Raw genomic sequence first — 23178 nt, 5'->3', positions numbered from 1 at the left:
CAACACAAGAGTATTAGCGAAAGAATATATTACTTTTGTAGGAGGGAAATCCAAGAAGCGGTTGGGATCTCTAAGAATAAAAGTCATTTAAATAGTGATGACGAATACGCGCTTTCAGCTCCGTGGCTTCCCACGTTCGAGGAAGTAAATACCCAGCCGTGGTGCACGGGGAACACAAACAACAACCAAGAAGACATCTCTAAGCCACGACAGTTGTTTTTGGCGAATATTCTCTGCTCTCTTTCTCTGCTTGATATTGCTACTTAGTCAGTTACCATGGACCACCAACAGCAGCCGACAAATTTTACCCAACAACTTAACTTCTTCAGAACAATAGCATAAAACCTCTATTCTTAAAAGTGAACGCGACACTGGTTTTCGAGCAGGTAAGCGAGGAAACCGGAAGATACAGAAGATCCAAAGAAAGGTATGTTAACGGTTTGTGAAGAATCTAATGCGGGCCAACAATCTAGAAGACTTCGCCTTCAATGACAACAGCCACGGAACGTTGCAGATTTACGGAAAATAAGCAATGATTGCTGTTGTTGCTATTTGGATTTGGATACTGGCATTGTCGAACCAGTTCATTTTTCGAATTCGCTGATGAATGACTTACTGAAGCAAGAATAAATTTTAGCAGGATATTGAGTACTTTTATTTTGTTTCTCGTGAAATTTTATTAAAGTTATTTTCCGAATGCATCGTTAACAGGGATTTTTTCAACACGAAAAAAGAATTTCAGTTACATCAGTTTTGTGTTCCACATTTTCCACTGTATACACGGGCTGTTTCAGGAAACATTTTAGGAACTGGTATTATAAATCATTCTTTATATGTGTAGTGAATGTTCCGTCCCATGAAAGTTGGCAGGCGTTTAAAGTTGATGTCTACTGAAATTTCGCACCAGTCACATAAGAGCGCCACTATGAGGATGCAAATTTGGTTTGCTTAGAATACACAGTGTAACCTCCCCCCATGAACCATGGACCTTGCCGTTGGTGGGGAGGCTTGCGTGCCTCAGCGATACAGATAGCCGTACCGTAGGTGCAACCACAACGGAGGGGTATCTGTTGAGAGGCCAGACAAACGTGTGGTTCCTGAAGAGGGGCAGCAGCCTTTTCAGTAGTTGCAGGGGCAACAGTCTGGATGATTGACTGATCTGGCCTTGTAACACTAACCAAAACGGCCTTGCTGTGCTGGTACTGCGAACGGCTGAAAGCAAGGGGAAACTTCGGCCGTAATCTTTCCCGAGGGCATGCAGCTTTACTGTATGATTATATGATGACGTCCTCTTGGGTAAAATATTCCGGAGGTAAAATATTCCCGCATTCGGTTCTCCGGGCGGGGACTACTCAAGAGGATGTCGTTATCAGGAGAAAGAAAACTGGCGTTCTACGGATCGGAGCGTGGAATGTCAGATCCCTTAATCGGGCAGGTCGGTTAGAAAATTTAAAAAGGGAAATGGATAGGTTAAAGTTAGATATAGTGGGAATTAGTGAAGTTCGTGGCAGGAGGAACAAGACTTTTGGTCAGGTGAATACAGGGTTATAAATACAAAATCAAATAGGGGTAATGCAGGAGTAGCTTTAATAATGAATAGGAAAATAGGGATACGGGTCAGCTACTACAAACAGCATAGTGAACGCATTATTGTGGCAAAGATAGATACGAAGCCCACACCTACTACAGTAGTACAAGTTTATATGCCAACTGGCTCTGCAGATGACGAAGAAATTGAAGAAATGTATGATCAAATAAAAAAAATTATTCAGATAGTGAAGGGAGATGAAAATTTAATAGTCATGGGTGACTGGAATTCGGTAGTAGGGAAAGGGAGAGAAGGAAACGTAGTAGGTGAATATGGACTGGGGAAAAGAAGTGAAAGAGGAAGCCGCCTGGTAGAATTTTGCACAGAGCACAACTTAATCATAGGTAACACTTGGTTCAAGAATCATAAAAGAAGGCTGTTTACATGGAAGAACCCTGGAGATACTAAAAGGTATCAGATGGATTATATAATGGTAAGACAGAGATTTAGGAATCAGGTTTTAAATTGTAAGACATTTCCAGGGGCAGATGTGGACTGACCACAATCTATTGGTTATGTCCTGTAGATTAAAACTGAAGAAACTGCAAAAAGGTGGGAATTTAAGGAGATGGGACCTGGATAAACTGAAAGAACCAGAGGTTGTACTGAGTTTCAGGGAGAGCATAAGGGAGCAATTGACAGGAATGGGGGATACAAATACAGTAGAAGAAGAATGGGTAGCTTTGAGGGATGAAGTAGGGAAGGCAGCAGAGACTCAAGTAGGTAAAAAGACGAGGGCTAGTAGAAATCCTTGGGTGACAGAAGAAATATTGAATTTAATGGATGAAAGGAGAAAATATAAAAATGCAGTAAATGAAGCAGGCAAAAAGGAATACAAACGTCTCAAAAATGAGATCGACAGGAAGTGCAAAATGGCTAAGCAGGGATGGCTAGAGGAAAAATGTAAGGATATAGAGGCTTATCTCACTAGGGGTAAGATAGATACTGCCTACAGGAAAATTAAAGAGACCTTTGGAGATAGGAGAACCACTTGCATGAACATCAAGAGCTCGGATGGAAACCCAGTTCTAAGCAAAGAAGATAAAGCAGAAAGGTGGAAGGAGTATATAGAGGGTCTATGCAAGGGCGATATACTTGAGGACAATATTATGGAATTGTAAGAGGATGTAGATGAAGATGAAATGGGAGATACGATACTGCGTGTAGAGTTTGACAGAGCACTGAAAGACCTGAGTCGAAACAAGGCCCCCGGAGTATACAACATTCCATTGGATCTACTGATGGCCCCGAGAGAGCCAGTCCTTACAAAACTCTACCATCTGGTGAGCAAGATGTATGAGACAGGCGAAATACCCTCCGACTTCAAGAAGAATATAATAATTCCAATCCCAAAGAAAGCAGGTGTTGACAGATGTGAAAATTACCGAACTATCAGTTTAATAAGTCACAGCTGCAAAAGACTAACACGAATTCTTTCCAGACGAATGGAAAAACTAGTAGAAGGTGACCTCGGGGAAGATCAGTTTGGCTTCCGTAGAAATGTTGGAACACGTGAGGCAATACTGACCTTACGACTTATCTTAGAAGAAAGATTAAGGAAGGGCAAACCTACGTTTCTAGCATTTGTAGACTTAGAGAAAGCTTTTGACAATGTTGACTGGAATACTCTCCTTCAAATTCTGAAGGTAGAAGGGGTAAAATACAGGGTGCGAAGGGTTATTTACAATTTGTACATAAACCAGATGGCAGTTATGAAAGTCAAGGGGCATGAAAGGGAAGCAGTGGTTGGGAAGGGAGTGAGACAGGGTCGTAGTCTCTCCCCGATGTTATTCAATCTGTATATTGAGCAAGCAGTAAAGGAAACAAAAGAAAAATTTGGAGTAGGTATTAAAATCCATGGAGAAGAAATAAAAACTTTGAGGTTCGCCGATGACATTGTAATTCTGTCAGAGACAGCAAAGGACTTGGAAGAGCAGTTGAACGGAATGGATAGTGTCTTGAAAGGAGGATATAAAATGAATATCAACAAAAGCAAAACGAGGATAATGGAATGTAGTCGAATTATGTCGGGTGATGTTGAGGGTATTACATTAGGAAATGAGACACTTAAAGTAGTAGAGGAGTTTGGCTGTTTGGGGAGCATAATAACTGATGATGGTCGAAGTAGAGAGGATATAAAATGTAGACTGGCAATGGCAAGGAAAGCGTTTCTGAAAAAGAGAAATTTGTTAACATCGAGTATAGATTTAAGTGTCAGGTAGTCATTTCTGAAAGTATTTGTATGGAGTGTAGCCATGTATGGAAGTGAAACATAGACGATAAATAGTTTGGACAAGAAGAGAATAGAAGTTTTCGCAATGTGGTGCTACAGAAGAATGCTGAAGATTAAGTGGGTAGATCACATAACTAATGAGGAAGTATTGAATAGGATTGGGGAGAAGAGAAGTTTGTGGCACAACTTGACCAGAAGAAGGGATCGGTTGGTAGGACATGTTCTGAGGCATCAAGGGATCACCAATTTAGTATTGGAGGGCACCGTGGAGGGTAAAAATCGTAGAGGGAGACCAAGAGATGAATACAGTAAGCAGATTCAGAAGGATGTAGGTTGCAGTAGGTACTGGGAGATGAAGAAGCTTGCACAGGATAGAGTAGCATGGAGAGCTGCATCAAACCAGTCTCAGGACTGAAAACCACAACAACAACAACAACAACAACAACGGTTGTGAGCTTAGTTACAATTAGGGCTGGACGTGGTGACTTGATATTAGTGAAGGATTGCTTTTAGGTGACAAATACACGAATATGAACACTACAATGAGTTTGAACGAGGTCGTATGAAACGACTGCGAGAAGCTGGGTGTTCCTTCTGCGATATTGGAGAAAAACTTGGCAGGAACGTAGCCACTGTACATGATTGCTGGCAGCGGTGGTCACGAGAATGCACGGTCGCAAGAAGACACAACGAACTGTTCAAAATCGATTATTTCAAGGACAGCTCCAAGCATTTCAACGACCCCAACGATCGCCATTTGCGACTTCAGTGGCGTTAAGCGAGAGCTCATTGGAGGACAGGGTGGAGGTCTGTGTCTATTTTTTTATGAAAGTTAGTTCTGCCTCGATGACAGTGATGGTCATGTGTTGGTTGGAAGGAGGCCAGCTGGGGCCAGCACCAAGCTATTTGTGTGATAGACGCACTGGACCTACATTTGGAGTAATGGTCTGGGGTGCGATTTCGTTTGACAACAGGAACACTCTCGCCGTTATCACAAGCATCTGACCACATAATTATTTTTTGATGTAGCGATTTTTTCAGCTCAGTGTGTAAATATATGCGCCTTGACGACAATTAACGGTCTCTCAGCGCAGATGCGCTCTTCGTGCGTCCTCTTGCGGGGATCAGAGTGAGGCTGCGGACAATGACGCTCATGGACAGGCGACACTACGTGCGTAGCGTGTGACGAGATGAGAATCTGGCCTGGACATGAAGCGTGCTCCGATAGCCGAAGGAGTTAAGGAGATCGCTCGAGTAAACCAGGAAATCAGGGTTCGAGTCCCAATCTCGCACAAATTCCCACTTTCACCGCTGAATTTATTTCAACGCCCGATTGCGACTAATAAAGGAATTTTAGTTTCGTCACATAAATCCGTTGGAATAAATATTCCTTATAACATGCGCTTATTCTTTACTGGTTACAGAGGTACAACTGTTAGATTGGGAACCCAACAAGTACGTACAGAAGGTATTAACCAGAGACAAATCATTAAGCTCAGAGTTGACTTCCATAATTTCCACCTCCGACTTCCATGCAATTCAGAATTTTCTTGACTTCATCTTGTGTAGGTGCTGGTGGTTAGTGTTTAACGTCCCGTCGACAACGAGGTCATTAGAGACGGAGCGCAAGCTCGGGGTAGGGAAGGATTGGGAAGGAAATCGGCCGTGCCCTTTCAAGGGAACCATCCCGGCATTTGCCTGAAACGATTTAGGGAAATCACGGAAAACCTAAATCAGGATGGCCGGAGACGGGATTGAACCGTCGTCCTCCCGAATGCGAGTCCAGTGTGCTAACCACTGCGCCACCTCGCTCGGTCATCTTGTGTAGCTCTTTTGAAATCATCCTGGCATTCTTCTCACGGAGCAACACTATTCATAATCCGAACAATCAATTTGTCTCTTGTGTTTACTTTTTCTTTGTGGTCTCTGCCTTTCAATCATTTCCTTAGGCATAAACTAAAGGGAGATCTTGGTGGGCAAGAAACGTGGTCGTTCCTGCCCACCCACCTTACGGGGAATGTTAGGTTTAGATGATGTATCAACTGTCGACTAGAAACGAATGTTCTGGCAGAAGTAAAGCTGCGAGGACGGGACGTGACTCGTGCTTGGGTAGCTCAGTTGGTAGAACACTTGCCCGCGAAAGGCAAAGGCCCCTAGTTCAATTCTCGGTCCGGCACACAGTTTTAACCTGCCAGGAAGTTTCATATGAGCGTACACTCCGCTGCAGAGTGAAAAATCTCATTCCGAACTGTCGACTAGATTGTGCAGGGTCTCCGCCATGCTGGAATATCATACCCATCCTTCTAGCCAAAGAAACCTATTCCAGTAAGGCTGCAAACTCGTTCCCAAGGAAGTTTAGCAGACAGGGCCGTGTAAGAAGATGTGACAACGCAACATGTCAAACCAGCTCATGGTATATCATACAACATCACATTTTTACAGACGATCATCCTTGAAAACGTGTCTGCACAAAGACACGTGGATTTTCCTCGGGCAACTGATGCGGGTTATGAGTGTTTTTGATGCCGTCTCGAGTAAAGTGAGTTAATCATTTACTCGTCATTTTGCATTCAGCCAGCGACAAAATTTCTGTTGTCTTCTTACATCTTCTGGAAGATGCCACATCGACTGTAAATGATTAGGATAGCGGGCAAGCATATTAAATAATGTCCGCACTTCTGTTGTATGTAGAACTCCGATATGTGTAGAAGGAATTCTGCATGTGCTTGTGTAAGTAAGATGTTCAACCAGCTAGAAGATCCACACTCTGTCCATTTGGTCGCACACATGAAATATGACTGCTGGGGTCTCGACCATTCTCAGTCAGTTTAGTGAAAATACAAGTACCCTTGAATCTCAGAGATTATGAAATCTGGTACTGTACTCTCTACAAGCAGGTGCAGCATTTTATTTCACAAAAAATAAAAACATCACACATATACCGTACGGGCGTACTCGGCATTTGTAAATACCTGTGGCATGTTTCAACAGTACAGCAAAACTAGTCAGCAAATTATTCGTACAGTCACAACTATAGTTAAAATTCAGTTATGTAAACTCAAGTTCAACTTGAATTTCGGAACAGAAACGACAGTTGGTAATAGAACCAATAGCACCTAGAGTACCAGCACACGAAGTGAAAACTTCCCTCTGTGTAACAGCAATGTCACACATTGCTGTGTGATATTATTTAATTTTTCTGCACTATTTCGTGGGCGTCTTTGCTTGGGAGGAAAGACTGTCATTTTTCTCGCTGGGAAGGAGCGCTCTAAGTGTGGTCTCTAGTTACTGTTTGTCGGCAAGGAGCATTCAGTGAGGGTCATTAGGAGGTATTGTATTGTATTGTATTGCATGTTACCGTGGACCTAGAAACGACGGAGAGGCTCCGTCCCCGCCGCAGCCGCAGTGGTCCAAAACCCCACGACGACTACCGCAGTCCACTTCACCCCTCCACCGCCCTACACCGAACCAAGGTTATTCATTAGGAGGTACGAGTATTCCCGTGGAGTTGAGCAGATTCGCAGAAGTGCGGTCCCGGCCCACTCTGTGCTGTTGTTGGCCAAAGACACCGTCTGTTTCACAGAGACCACCGTCCTCAGGGAATAACTGAGTATGACATTTTTGCGTTTTCTGTACGGACATCAAAGAACAGGACGCTGTGGGGCCGCCAGAGTAGCTTTGATTCCAAAATTACTTCGATTCTAAAATTTCGGCGTATCCAGTCGAATTAGTCACCCTTTACATTATGCTCGGTGCAAATTGGTGGGACCCTGCTACATGCCAGTATCAACATTTTGTTCGTTAAGGTGCATTTTGGGCACCTAAAATAGGGAGTTTGTTCTGCGTTGCCCTGTTTTTACGTGTAATATGTGATATTTTCGTTCATCACTTTGGCAACATTATGGAGTCATCGCCACCATGCTGCGTTTTTGTGATATTGGGTAGCTGAGGGGTTGTGATGAACGGTGATTCTGGGCTATTCGTCTCCCGGCCGCTGTCGGGTGCTGGTTTTGGGGCAAGTGTATGTGTCGCAGTTGTGGTACTGCGAACCATAGTCTGAGCAAGAAAAATGGCTCTACGCACTATGGGACTTAACATCTGAAGTCATCAATCTCCTAGACTTCAAACTACTTAAACAGAACTAACCTAAAGACATAACACACAGCGATGCCCGAGGCAGGATTCGAACCTGCGACTGTATCAGCAGCGCGGTTCCGGACTGCAGCGCCTAGAACCGCTAGGTCACAGACGCCGGCTATTCTGAACAGCTCGCCGCTTACTTGTTCCCGCACGCAAACTGTGTTGCCTATTTGATTATAAGTTTTTGTCTCTTTTTTTGTCTCATTCAGTCGGAATTCGCGAGCTGCCCAGATGTGGAAATCTTCCCGCGTATTCTCTTTGCACTATCCCATATAATTTGGTACCCCATATTGTTAGCATCATTTTGCGTAATTTCTATTGATATTTTAACTAATTTTGCACTCTTTCAATTTTATTTCAATTGTGTAAATGATAAAGAGCGACTAAAAATCTATTAGACTTGATTTAGATTTCAAGATCCCTTCATTGTCCTACAGCTTTTACGAGGTTCTGCGACTCACAAAAAACAAATATAATGTGATCCATAGGTGAGGTACAGGTAATTTCCGGGGCTTCCCTTGGAAGTGTTCACAGTGTAAAGAAATGATCTAGCAGTCGGAAGCTCCTCAAAATTGTTTGCAGATGATACGGTCGTCTACGACAAACTGACAACGCCAGAAGACAGCGTAAATTCGCAGAATGATATGTTGGAAGATTGATGAATGGTACAGGCTCTGGCAGTTGACCCTGAATATAAACAAATGTAACATATTGTGCATATATAGGAAAACAAATCCACTACTCTAGAACTACACTATTGATGACAAATTACTGGGAACAGATCTACAGTATAATAACTAGAACTAACTATGCAGAGCGACCTTAGCTGGAATGACCACGTAAAGCAAATAGTAGGAAAAGTAAATTCCACACTGAGGTTCGTAGGAAGAATCTCAGGAACACTAACTCATCTGCGAAGGAAGTGCATTGCAAGGCGCTTTTTCGACCTATCCTTGACTACCGTTCATCGAACCGGGACTCTTATCAGGTAGGACTGATAGGAGAGATACAGAAGCTCCAACGAAGAGCGTCACGTTTCGTTCAGTCGGCGCAAGAGTGTTACAGAGACGCTCAACAAACTCCAATGGCAGATGTTACACGAGAGGCATTGTGCACCATGCAGAGGTTTACTCTTCCCCTCACCGCTCCCCTCCCCCCCCCCCTCCTCGGCAGTCATAATGTGGGGACAAGGCACACCTCAGGCCATTCCCAACGGCCACCGCGCGAATCATCAACTCATCGCGGACAAACAATAGATGTAGCAGTGTCAATGGCCGCAGAACCGTCTGTGTGGCTCTCTCTGCTGCCGTCTCAAGGGAACCCACACCTATGGCCGCCATGTCAGAACGTCAGAGTCAGTGGTGCTCAGGAGGTCGCCGTGCAGTCCGTGTGGATAATCGCCGTGCTGCACGACGTAGCTGCACAGTCAGTCACAACCAAGAGAAAAATATCTGTTCTCTCGGGCAATAGTCGCGTGGAGTCACTGAGATCTCTCCATGTCGTTGAGTATATTCAACCCATCGATTCGTTATTCTAATTGCAATCGTATGATCACAACCAATGTGAGCAGAAATATCGCAGGAAGGTGAACCCCAGCCTCGATAGTCAGCGACACTGCCGCTGTCAATTCGCGACACGTGCTGCTGGGCGTTTCTCATTCTTGCTCGAGAAGTTGCAAGACCGTCTCACAAACAACCAACATTCAAATGCAATTTCAGAGTGAGAAACCCTTTGCTGAGTGTTTCCTTGTATACGAAATATATAACGTACAGTCAAGTGAAAACGAAATATGTGGAAAATTATGGAACCTGTTTACTATTTCAAAAGTAATGAAAATCACTGTTAATACATTCCTTCCATTGTGAGCAAGACGGTCAGTGCCGTCAGCCGGCCGCTGTGACAGAGCGGTTCTAGGAGCTTCAGCTCGGAATCGCGCTGCTGCTACGGTCGCAGGTTTGAATCCTGCCTCGGGCATGGATGTGTGTGATGTCCTTATGCTGGGTTTAAGTAGTTCTATGTCTAGGGGACTGATAACCTCAGATGTTAAGTCCCATAGTGCTTCGAGTCATTTGAACCATTTTGAGCCTTCATGGGAAAATGTTGTGTATGGAACCACAACTATATTCGAGCGGGAACCTCAGCTCTTCATCTAAGCCCAATCGATGGCCACGAACGTCTTTCTTCAACCCACCAAAAATACGGAAATCACATGGGGGAGATCGGAACTGTGTGCAGGATGTGTAAGGGCTCCCAAGTGAGTCTTCTGCAGCATAGTCGATACTATCTCGGCATCATGTTGACGGGACCATACATCCTCCATACAGTCCCGAACTCTCCACATGCGATTTCCATATTTTTGGAGCCCTGAAGAAAGACATTTGTGGCCTTTGACTTGCTTCGGACGAAGAGGTGTACGCCTGAGTACAATTATGATTCTGTAGGCAACCGCAAAGATTTTTTTATGAAGTCATTCACAATGGGATAAATGTATTAACAGTTATTTCGATTACTTTTGATATAGTAAAAAGTTTACTTACTTGCTCATGAAGTCTTCTCGGTTTATCAGCCGAGTCGATGCGTCGTTCTGCGGCAACGTTTCAACAAGTTTCGTACTTGTCATCTTCAGGCGAAGTGTCAGATTCGAGTTCAGACCAGATCTTTATAGCCACAGGATCGCAGGATCCACTACCTCGTCTGTGTCTACGTCTGCTGACACAGACGAGGCAGAGGTGCTTGCGATCCAGTGGCTATAAAAACCCGGACTGGATACGAACTTGACACTTCGTCTGAAGAGGACATGCAGGAAACTTGTTGAAACGTTGCTGCAGAATGTAGCCATTTCTCGACTGATAACCCGAGAAGACTTCATCATTGAGATTCGTAGAGAAAGTGTAAATTCGCCTTACTTACTCGTTTTCCGTCTGTCCCGTTTTCATTTGACGGCCCTTTACACGTGGTCTTGTTTCTGCCTACTATGTGTGACTGCACTGAAATGTTTTCATTTGTATATTCAAGCGTGCGAATATGAGGTTGTCGCGGATCGTTTACATTCTATATCAACTTGAATGGTCAGCGGTGTAAATGACAGTTGGAAGAGTAAGAAAGGATTTGATACTTACCATAGTAATAATTACTCTGCGAATGTTGTCGAAATTCCACAGCTGTTAATTCGATCTTCTCGTTCTTTTCAGATCATAGTGTTTCAAAATGGCTTTCAATGAAACGGAAGCGCCGTCCTTGGCGACCGACCTATCGGAGCTCTTGGGGATCACCGCCAACGCCACCCCAAGAAACGAAGAGCTTCAGCAGTTCAAGAAGAACGTGGACGACATCTTCTTGCTGACGAACGGCATCATCGTCTGTCGTGAGTGTCAGCAAGTACTCTCTCCTAACCACACTGACTCAGGAGGAAGCGAGTTATTGCTGTACAGACGAGAAGCTCATATGTGTCACGACCGTGAACGGGGTTAGCCGTTGACTGGGGACATCAAAGTATCTCGAGAACTATACGTCCCGCAAGTAAACAATACGGAGCAAATTCGTATGAATGACATAGGTCCACAAGGTGGCACTATCCACTCACAGCTAGAAGGCACAGTTGTCGTTGAAATAGTCATCTCCATTTTGCATGGGAACCCCTGACTCACCATAGCACAGAAAACGCGTTAATCAAACTGACTGATACAAGCCGACTTTTTTTTCCAGCAGTCAGTCTTCTGACTGGTTTGATCCGGTTCCCCACAAATTTCTGTCCAGTACCAGTCTCTTCGTCTCACAAGGGCAGCTTCATACCTGTTAATCACGGATTTCCATGAGTTTTAGGTATGTTGTAGAGGGACCTGTCCTGAATACATGGCTAGCGGCTTTTAGTTCAAATGGCTCAGTGCACTATGGGACTTAACTTCTGAGGTTATCAGTCCCCTAGAACATAGAACTACTTAAACCTAACTGACCTAAGGACATCACACACATCCATGCCCGAGGCAGGATTCGAACCTGCAACCGTAGAGGTCACGCGGTTCCAAACTGAAGCGCCTAGAACTGCACGGCCACACCGTCCGGCTCGGCTTTTAGTGTGATGGCATCTAGTTTCTGAGAAAATCGACGGTGCCATTTTATGCCTACCTCTTATAGCCGAAATGGGAAATATATTTGAGCGAGCGTAGCCCAGCGGCTATTGTAAAGATCAAACCGTGCTCGCGTGTCTTTTTTTCCAATTTCATCGTACAGAGTATCATTAAATAGTGTACGTCATGGGAAGTGATTCACAAAGAGTCAGTTTCGACACAGTAATTTCGTTAGCAAATAAATCATTACAGAAAACTACACCGATGAGCCAAAACATTGGCTGGCCGCTGTGGCCGAGCGGTTCTAGGTGTTTCAGTCCGGAACCGCGTGCTGCTACGGTCGCAGGTTCGAATCCTGCCTCAGGCATGGCTGTGCGTGATGTCCTTAGGTGAGTTAGGTTTAAGTAGTTCTAAGTCTAGGGGACTGATGATCTCAGATGTTAAGTCCCATAGTGCTCAGAGCCATTTGAACCAAAACACTGCGAGCACTGTCCACTGCGAGGATGAAAGCCTCCTGGTATTGTCACCGGCACGTGGAGCAGTAAGGAAATGATGTAAGAGGAAGAGAGACGAAGGGGCAGTCATTATAGCGAAGATACGCGCCGAAAATGCGAAAATCCACTGATATAAGCGGTTTTGACAAAGGGCACATTGATATGGCACTTCGGCTGGCTGCGAGAATCTCTTAAAATGGCGAAGCTGGTCGCATATTGGCATGGTACTGTTGTGAGCACATGTGGAAAGTGGTTGAAGGATGGTGAAACAACGAGTAGGTCCTGTAGTATTGGATGACCGCGTCTCATAACAAAACGTAGAGGTCGGAGGACCTCCCTCTGTATAATCCAGGATAGGCAACGATGTGTCGCATATCTGACGACAGAGTACAATGCTCGCGCAGGCACAAACGTTTCGAAGCACGCCGTTCAAAGGCCATTGTTGAACATGGAGCGCCATATCACACGACCCCTACGTGCCCCAACGACATCGTCAGTTGTTATTGCAGTGGACACAGCATCAGTAAGTTTTCGCCGTGGATCAATAGAAGCGTGTCGCCTGTCGAATACATTTCATTTCCTGTTACAACAGGTTCTTACACGCCATCATCCAGGCGAACGGGTGCACGGAACATGCACCACGCCACAGATGCAGGCCTGTGAGGGCAGAATTATGCTACGGGCTACACTGAGTTGGGCTTCCATGGGGTCTGTGGTGGTAATCGAAAGCACCATGAACATTACTGCGGACCACTTGTATCGCTTCATGCATGAAGTCTCCTCCTATAGTGATGGTATCTTCCAGCAGGATAACTATCCGTGTTGCAAGGTCTGAACCGCTCCTGGTATTGTCACCGGCACGTGGAGTAGTAAGGAAATGATGTAAGAGGAAGAGAGACGAAGGGGCAGTCATTATAGCGAAGATACGCGCCGAAAATGCGAATTATAGTGAACTCACGTTCGTGTTTTGGCTGGTAAATTTGCCTGATCTGTACCCACTGGAACACATACCGGGCGGCCGGTCGCTGTGGCCGAGCGGTTCTAAGAGCTTCAGTCCGGAAGTGGGCTGCTGCTACGGTCGCAGGCTCGAATACTGCCTCGAGCATGGATGTGTGTGTCCTTAGGTTAGTTAGGATTAAGTAGTTCTAAGTCTAGATGACTTACGACCTTAGATGTTAAGTGCCATAGTGTTACGGGCCATTTGAACCATTTGGACATACCAGGTGTTGGCTGAGTGGCTGTAAAGCACCATCCCGTAGTTTGTGAGAACTGCTTCACCTGTGAGTGGACTGTGGTGCCACATTCTCTGGAATCCTGTCAGGAGTTGTAGAATGCATGCCAACTAGAATTCTGTTGTACTGTGTTTGAAAGGCGGTACTACTCGCTAGTAAACAGGTGGTCATAATGTTTTGGCTCATCCGTCTATCTTCAAATGCGTAAAAAGTTTGTTACAGAATACATTACGGAACCGTCTTACTCGATGTATCTTGCATCGCTTGCTGTGCTGGAACAGAATTACGGGCGTTGTTTTTCACAGAAGCAACTAAAACACAAATTCGTAGAACACCACGCACATTTACACTGTTGGCCATTAAAATTGCTACACCACGAAGATGACGTGCTACAGACGCGAAATTTAACCGCCAGGAAGAAGATGCTGTGATATGCAAATGATAAGCTTTTCAGAGCATTCACACGAGGTTGGCGCCGGTGGCAACACCTACAACTTGCTGACATGAGGAAAGTTTCCAACCGATTTCTCATACACAAACAGCAGGTGACCGGCGTTGCCTGGTGAAACGTTGTTGTGATGCCTCGTGTCAGGAGCAGAAATGTGTACCATCACGTTTCCGACTTTGATAAAGGTCGGATTGTAGCCTATTGCGATTGCGGTCTATCGCATCGCGACTTTGCTGCTCGCGTTCGTCGAGATTCAATGACTGTTAGCAGAATATGGAATCGTTGGGTGCAGGAGGGTAATACGGAACGCCGTGCTAGATCCAAACGGCCTTGTATCAGTAGCAGTCGAGATGAGAGGCAGCTTGCCCGCATGGCTGTAACGGTTCGTGCAGCCACAATGGGGATGTTTGCAACACAACAACCATCTGCATGACAGTTCGACGACATTTTTAGCAGCATGGACTATCAGCTGGGAGACCATGGCTGCAGTTACCCTTGACGCTGCATCACAGACAGGAGGGCCTACGATGTTGTACTCAACGACGAACCTGGGTGCACGAATGGCAAAATGTCATGTTTTCGGATGAATACAGGTTCTGTTTACTGCATCATGATGATAGCATCCGTGGTTTGGCGAAACCGCTGTGAACGCACATTGGAAGCGTGTATTCGTCATTGCCATACTGGCGTGTCACCCGGCGTGATGGTATGGGGTGCCATTGGTTACACGTCTCGGTCACATCTTGTTCGCATTGACGGCACTTTGAACAGTGGACGTTACATTTCAGATGTGTTACGACCCATGGCTCTACCCTTCATTCGATCCTTGTGAAACCCTACATTTTACCATGATAATGCATGACCGCATGTTGCAGGTCCTGTACGGGCCTTTCTGGATACAGAAAGTGTTCGACTGCTGCCCTGGCCAGCACATTCTCCACATCTCTCACCAATTGATAACTCCTAGTCAATGGTGGCCAAGCAACTGGCTCGTCACAATACGCCAGATTAACTGTGGTGTCGTGTTGAAGATGCATGGGCAGCTGTACCTGTACACGCCATTCAAGCTCTGTTTGACTCAATGCGCAGGCGTATCAAGGCTGTTATTACGGCGACAGATGGTTGTTCAGGGTACTGATTTCTCAGTATCTATGCACCCAAATTGCGTGAAAATGTAATCACATAGCAGTTCTAGCATAATATATTTGTCCAATGAATACCCGTTTATCATCTGCATTTCTTCTTGGTGTAGCAATTTTAATGGCCAGTGGTTTATTTACAGTTCGCTAAGGGAAACACTATGAGAGGAGAACGAATGAACAATGAAACACTGATAATGGTTAGTGAAATGAACACAGATTCTGCTTTGAAGAAATCCGCTAAGACAGCAGATCCTGAAAGTCAACTACTATGCCAGAAGCTAAGGCTGGATAGTAAACAGTGCTTGTCCTACTAGAATGTTCACCAAAGACGTGCTGGTGTGGACTCGCTAGAAGCCGAAGATGCGGAGCGCAGTACACAAGTAGGAGGCGATGTTCCCGGTATTCGAGCTGACTCGGAGCTGCCCGCTCTGTTCTGGCGCCAGCTCACATCACTTCTCTAGCGGCGCCACCGCTGCGACTTCTTGGTGCGGCTATCGCTGGCCTGTACGCCGTCTCTGGACTGTGTTGCCGACTTATCATCGCCTGTGGTGCTGCCTGGTGGTGCGTGCTGTGCTTGGGACACCACAGAATGATTGTTTAGACTCCTCTGTTTGCGCTCTTACTTGCCTGAGTTTTTCTTCGCAGTCTCTGCGGGACAGAAACGTACCTGGCTGGAGAATACGCATAGTATCCTTTGTGGAAGTCTGTTCTTAGAATAATATAAGCTGGTTTTCATAATGTCGTGAAAGAGAGGGGATAGACAACAATTTAAACTAAAATTTATCCATATTTTATACAAGTGCATGATGTCCGTGAGAGTCTTACGATTTTTATAAACGACGCACTTCTCTGCTTCACTCGCGTTTTATTATTAGTTTTTAATTTGACAAAATGCGTTCCGGAAGCATGGTGCCGTTATCAGGTACACATCTAGCAATTATACATTTTTCTCCTAGGTGCATTTGCCGTTAAGTGCGTTATTCGTGTTGGCGGGTGTGCCTGTGAGGATCGTTAGAAATATTTCCCGCTTTGTAAATACATAAAACTGCAACCAGTCACTTTTTTTAAGAGTTATTTATCCATGAACCGGTTTTCGAACCTTTTCAGCTTCATCTTCACGTGGTTTTCTGGAAGTTACACCACTTTTTCTAGCATAACACTGGGTGCTGGCTTGGGACAATATGGACGGCTTTTTTCTGTTAGTGCCCATCTGTGCCGGTCGGGGTGGCTGAGCGGTTCTAGGCGCTGCAGTATGGAACCGCGCGACCGCTACGGTCGCAGGTTCGAATCCTGCCTCGGGCATGGATGTGTGTGATGTCCTTAGGTTAGTTAGGTTTAAGTAGTTTTAAGTGCTAGGGGACTGATGGCCTCAGCAATTAAGTCCCATAGTGCTCAGATAGTCAGAAACACCACAGTAAATTTAGAAGAGGAATTTATTCCCTAAATGACAACAGATTTAAGAAATTAACTTGAAAGGAATCCAACAGAGACCTTTCAGCAAGAAGCTAGTTAATTCGTAATACAGACCTGTTTTACAGGGAACGTCAATACTTGGAAGCCAAAACTAGTATTTGTGGCGAAATTAAGCCAAAGTATAAAATCAATTATAAAATAGCGTCTAATCATATAATAAAACGGGAATGCAAATCATTTTGTTTAGTACAGCACTATTTTTTCACAAAAAAGCAATATACTTGGAAACCCATAGACCGTATTGGTTGAGAAACTACGTCAGCGAATAAAATCTGGTGATAAAAGAGATTATTGTCGAATAATAAAACAGGAAAAATCCAAAAGTAGTCACTCGTGTCAACATTTTGATTAAAAAAAGTCCACGACAACATGATTGTACGTGCCTGTGAGTTACACTATGTTATCAAAAGTATCACGACACCCCCAAAAACATACTTTGTTCATATTAGGTGCATTGTGCTGTCACCAACTGCCAGGTACTTTATATCATCGACCTCAGCAGTCATTAGACGTCATGAAAGAGCAGAATGGGGCGCTCCGCGGAACTCGTGGACTTCGAACGTGGTCAGGTGGTTGGGTGTCACTTGCGTCATACGTCTGTATGCGAGATTTCCACACTCCTAAACATCCCCAGGTTCACTGTTTCCTATGCGACAGTGAAGTGGAAACGTGAAGGGACGCGTACAGCACAAAAGAGTACAGGACGAGCTCCTCTGTTGACTGACAGAGACCGCCGACAGGTGAAGAGGGTCGTAATGTTTAATGGGCAGACATCTATCCAGACCGTCACACAGGAATTCCAAACTACATCAGGATCCACTGCAAGTACTACGACAATTAGGCGGTAGGTAAGAAAACTTGGATTTCATGGCCGAGCAGCTGCTCATAAGCCACACATGACGCCGGTAAAGGTCAAACGTCGCCTCGCTTGGTGTAAGGAATGAAACCATTGGACAATTAAACAGTGGAAAAATGTTGTTTGGAGTGACGAATCATGGTACACAATGTGGCGACCCGATGGCAGCATGTGGGTATGGCGAATGCCCAGTGAACGTCATCTGCCAGCGTGTGTAGTGCCAACAGTAATATTTGGAGGCGGTGGTGTTACGGTGTGGCCGTGTTTTTTATGGAGGGGGCTTGCACCCCTTGTTGTTGCAACACAGGCCTACATTGATGTTCTAAGCACCTTCTTGCTTCCCACTGATGAAGAGCAATTCGGAGATGGTATCTTTCAACACTATCGACCACCTGTTCATAATACACGGCCTGTGGCGGAATGGTTACACGACAATAACATCCCTGTAATGGACCGGCCTGCACAGAGTCGTGACCTGAATCCTATAGAATGCCTTTCGGACGTTTTGGAACGCCCACTTCGTGCCAGGCCACACCGACCGACATCGATACCTCTGCTCAGTGCAGCACTCCGTGAAGAATGGACTGCCATTCACCAAGAAACCTTCCAGCACCTGACTGAACGTATGGCTGCGAGAGTGGAAGCTGTCATCAAGTTTAGCCAGGTGTCCGGATACTTTTGATCACATAGTGTATGAATTTTAGTTTACAAAACGAAAATACCAGTAGAACAAACATAAAACAGAAAAGCAGCAGTCTGTTTAAATGACGTCTGCATGTGATTCGAAGAAAGCTTTTTCTCGAAAAACCGTTACTTGCCCGCGAAAGGGAAAGGTCCCGAATCGGCGCCCCGGTCCGGCACACAGTTTTAATCCGCCTGGAAGTTGCAGAGTTACACTGTATGGGCGAGACGTAAAATTTGTCTTTCTTCTCTGTCAACTTTAATTGCTTTCCCAGATTTCTGTTTGGGTTTCTTTAGTCCTTAGCATTAGCCGAAATTTTTTTGGTACGGAGTTCCTTTTCTTTCGTTTGAGTCTTATCTTGCGTTTCCTCACATTTGAAGAGAGACGCCCTTCATTACAGCAAGCGGAAAAATTTTCCAAGTTTTTTTTGCATTTCTGTACGATCGTGCAACAACGATATTTTTCTATAGACAGGAACATCATTACGAAACTAACTCATCCCCCTACTGCCCCTGTCTGATACAACGTTTATCTAAATTGTGTACATCAGAGGTCCCACATAACGCTTCCTTTGGGCACAGCCGATGTTGCTTGGTTTCTGTCCGAACATCCGCCGTTAAGCAACTGACGGGCAAACCACAGATCGCCTCGGCGCCTCCCGTCTGCGTTCCCTGCTGCTGCACTGCCCGTCTGGCTGGTCTGCCGTAATAGGCCGTCAGTACCAGAACTGCGCCGCTGTGTCAATGAGGGCGACCGCGATCACTTGACTCCCGTGACGTCATCGCTTCGCCTTCTGCGGTCTCGCGAGGCGAGCCCCCGAGCCTTGCGTTCGCAGCATCGGCCAACCGAGGCCTGATTTATCGTATGGCTGAATGCCGGACATTTGCCACGCCGGACATTTGCCACACTTGCCCCTTCGCCAGGTAGCGATCCCTCAGGTAAGGGACGCCCTTTACTCGTACTACTTCTGTCCGCTTTCAAACCGCCGTCTCCACATCTTACTCGATACAGCCACTTCGTAAGGGACCTTCTTCTTCGACATCTTGGCGAAATACAGAGCTTCATTTCCGAAATCGAAATATTTATATCTTTTGGGAAACGAAAGCAATACCGACTATTATGTCAGTATGTAATTACTTATGCCAAGTATAAATATAGATCCTTCTGTCTGTACGGCAGCTTCCATTCACGCTTGCTGATTGCGATAGAAACAGTCCATCGCCATGGGAGCAACAAGAAAGGAATGATCTAAAGAGAATGCGAATGTACGCTAATCATTTCTTTTTGATCGCTGCATTTGCGCATTCTTTAATTACTACAACTGCATGCCCAGAAGACAATTAGGAAAGAATAAATGGGTATGTGAATGTTTGAAAAGAAGAACGACATATTCCATATTAATTTACTTTCTAAAATCCGATATCCCTTCCGGCGAAACATCAGTTAATAAAGTGTAGGGGGACAATGTTCAAAACATGATTGAAAGTACGTTCATAAACAGAGATAAGAACATCTATGATTGACATGTCATCTGAAGTCAACATACAATTTTAAAATGTTAGGAATAAGGAAATAAAGTAATACAGAATGCTTTGCTTGTAACGTATGTTGTTCTACATTGCTTAGCTCTGGTATTAACAGGGTCACAGAGAAAGCATCCTAGGCTTTGGAGGGAAAAGCCGCAATTGTAATGATCTCCACTATAACAGAAACAAGAAGCACAACTTAAGGGGAAAAAAATGTAATGTGTGTTCCAGCTCACAAGCGACATTGCAGCAGGTAGTTCCTCTGACTTAGTATGGACAGAGGTTACATTCGACAACCAGAATAAATTAATAACTTGCTCCTTTTACCGAACCCCGGTCTCATATGAAACAGTTGCTGAACATTTCAAAGAAAACTCGAGTCTCAGCGCAAATAGGTACCCTACTCATACAATTATAGTTGACAGTGACTTCAGTCTACCTTCCGTATGTTGACAAAAATACATTTTCAGACCCTACTGTAGATAGAAACCAACTTCCATAATTGTTTTAAATACTTTTTATAAAATTATTTTGAACAATTAGTTCATGAGGCCATTCAAATTGTAAGTGGTTACGAAAACACACTTGCCCTCTTAGCCACAAATAATCCTGAGCATCACGACGGGTACAGGGATCAGTGAACACGCAGTCGTAGCGAGGCTCACTTCAGTAACAAAGAAATTCAGCAAAACTAAACGCGAGATATACACTCCTGGAAATGGAAAAAAGAACACATTGACACCGGTGTGTCAGACCCACCATACTTGCTCCGGACACTGCGAGAGGGCTGTACAAGCAATGATCACACGCACGGCACAGCGGACACACCAGGAACCGCGGTGTTGGCCGTCGAATGGCGCTAGCTGCGCAGCATTTGTGCACCGCCGCCGTCAGTGTCAGCCAGTTTGCCGTGGCATACGGAGCTCCATCGCAGTCTTTAACACTGGTAGCATGCCGCGACAGCGTGGACGTGAACCGTATGTGCAGTTGACGGACTTTGAGCGAGGGCGTATAGTGGGCATGCGGGAGGCCGGGTGGACGTACCGCCGAATTGCTCAACACGTGGGGCGTGAGGTCTCCACAGTACATCGATGTTGTCGCCAGTGGTCGGCGGAAGGTGCACGTGCCCGTCGACCTGGAACCGGACCGCAGCGACGCACGGATGCACGCCAAGACCGTAGGATCCTACGCAGTGCCGTAGGGGACCGCACCGCCACTTCCCAACAAATTGGGGACACTGTTACTCCTGGGGTATCGGCGAGGACCATTCGCAACCGTCTCCATGAAGCTGGGCTACGGTCCCGCACACCGTTAGGCCGTCTTCCGCTCACGCCCCAACATCGTGCAGCCCGCCTCCAGTGGTGTCGCGACAGGCGTGAATGGAGGGACGAATGGAGACGTGTCGTCTTCAGCGATGAGAGTCGCTTCTGCCTTGGTGCCAATGATGGTCGTATGCGTGTTTGGCGGCCTGCAGGTGAGCGCCACAATCAGGACTGCATACGACCGAGGCACACAGGGCCAACACCCGGCATCATGGTGTGGGGAGCGATCTCCTACACTGGCCGTACATCTCTGGTGATCGCCGAGGGGTCACTGAATAGTGCACGGTACATCCAAACCGTCATCGAACCCATCGTTCTACCATTCCTAGACCGGCAAGGGAACTTGCTGTTCCAACAGGACAATGCACGTCCGCATGCATCGCGTGCCACCCAACGTGCTCTAGGAGGTGTAAGTCAACTACCCTGACCAGCAAGATCTCCGGATCTGTCCCCCATTGAGCATGTTTGGGACTGGATGAAGCGTCGTCTCACGCGGTCTGCACGTCCAGCACGAACGCTGGTCCAACTGAGGCGCCAGGTGGAAATGGCATGCCAAGCCGTTCCACAGGACTACATCCAGCATCTCTACGATCGTCTCCATTGGAGAATAGCAGCCTGCATTGCTGCGAAAGGTGGATATACACTGTACTAGTGCCGACATTGTGCATGCTGTGTTGCCTGTGTCTATGTGCCTGTGGTTCTGTCAGTGTGATCATGTGATGTATCTGACCCCAGGAATGTGTCAATAAAGTTTCCCCTTCCTGGGACAATGAATTCACGGTGTTCTTATTTCAATGTCCAGGAGTGTATTTATAAAAGCAACTAAAAATTCGGTTGACGTCTTTCTAAGAGACAGTCTCCAATTCTTCCAAACTATGTAAGTGAAGACCATATGTGGCTTAAGTTCAAAGAAGTAGTATCAACAGCACTCGAGAGATTCATACCAAATAAATGAGTACACATAACACGACAGAAAGCTGCTGCAGGAGCACCGAAAAAGGCACGTATAATTTAGACGAGCGCAAAATCTCCAAGATTGGCGAAGTTTTACTGTGGCTCGAAATTTGGTGCGGATTTCAGTGCGGGATGCATCCAATAGTTTCCACAACGAAACTCTCTCTATAAATGTGGCGAAAAATCCATAGAGATCTGGTCCTATATTAAGAAAACCAGCGAAAAGGCTCAGAAAGTACCTTTACTGCGGGTCGGGTGGCGACTGAGGAGGAGGAGCAGGAGGAGGGGGAGACAAGGGACCCAACCCTTCGGAGCAGGTAAAGTCGTGGCAAATGTCCGCACACCGTATGGCTTACAGGTCTGTAAGATGAGGTTAACAGAAAGTGTAAAGTGGCAAGGGAAGACTACTTGTCAGAGAAATACAGAGCTGCATAAGTATGCACTACTATAACAAAAAATAGGCGCAGCATATAAGAAATATGAAGAAACCTTTGGAGAAGTCAGAAGCTGCAGTACTAACGTCAAGAACGCACATCATAATCCAGTATTAAGCAAAGAACAGAAATCTGAATAGTGGCAGGAATCTTGAAACTGTCCAAGGACACTGCCGAGTACAGCTGCCCAAGAGCCGTGTCTAAGCTGCAGAGACATCAGCGCTCCAGTCCCTACGTGAGGATCCTTGTATTGTGATCTTGTCGGCGGATAGAGGAAACGCAACTATTATTTCTTAAAAGACGTAACAATCGCCGTTGATTGTATAAAATATTTATTGTTACTATCGCAATATCGGCCTTATGGCCATTTTCAAGTAACACAGCAAAGTCACCTAAATACAAATTTGAAGCACAGGGTGTATATTCATAATTAAATAAACATTTCATAAAGAAAGTAGCTCTATTATAAAAATTGGAGATAAATGTACATTATTTACACTCTGTCAGAATATAAAACTGACATCAGTACATGTCGTCGTCAAAATGCAGCCTGTTGACTGTGAGAGTCCCACAAGATCCGATGAGTA

General features: G+C 45.5%; 1 protein-coding gene across 1 annotated transcript in view; it reads left to right on the top strand.

The window, feature by feature from the left end:
• LOC126334687 (putative ammonium transporter 1) overlaps positions 1-23178 on the top strand; it is a 330161-nt gene that overhangs the window by 89967 nt on the left and 217016 nt on the right. The window contains exon 2 of the mRNA XM_049997174.1: positions 11153-11325. Coding sequence (XP_049853131.1) covers positions 11169-11325 — 157 coding nt within the window. The 5' untranslated portion in view covers positions 11153-11168. The remainder of the gene's footprint in view (positions 1-11152; positions 11326-23178) is intronic.

The sequence above is a fragment of the Schistocerca gregaria genome, chromosome 1 (genome assembly GCF_023897955.1).
Source record: "Schistocerca gregaria isolate iqSchGreg1 chromosome 1, iqSchGreg1.2, whole genome shotgun sequence".
In the NCBI taxonomy this organism is placed as follows: domain Eukaryota; kingdom Metazoa; phylum Arthropoda; class Insecta; order Orthoptera; family Acrididae; genus Schistocerca; species Schistocerca gregaria.
This window is presented reverse-complemented; position numbering and strand designations above follow the sequence as displayed.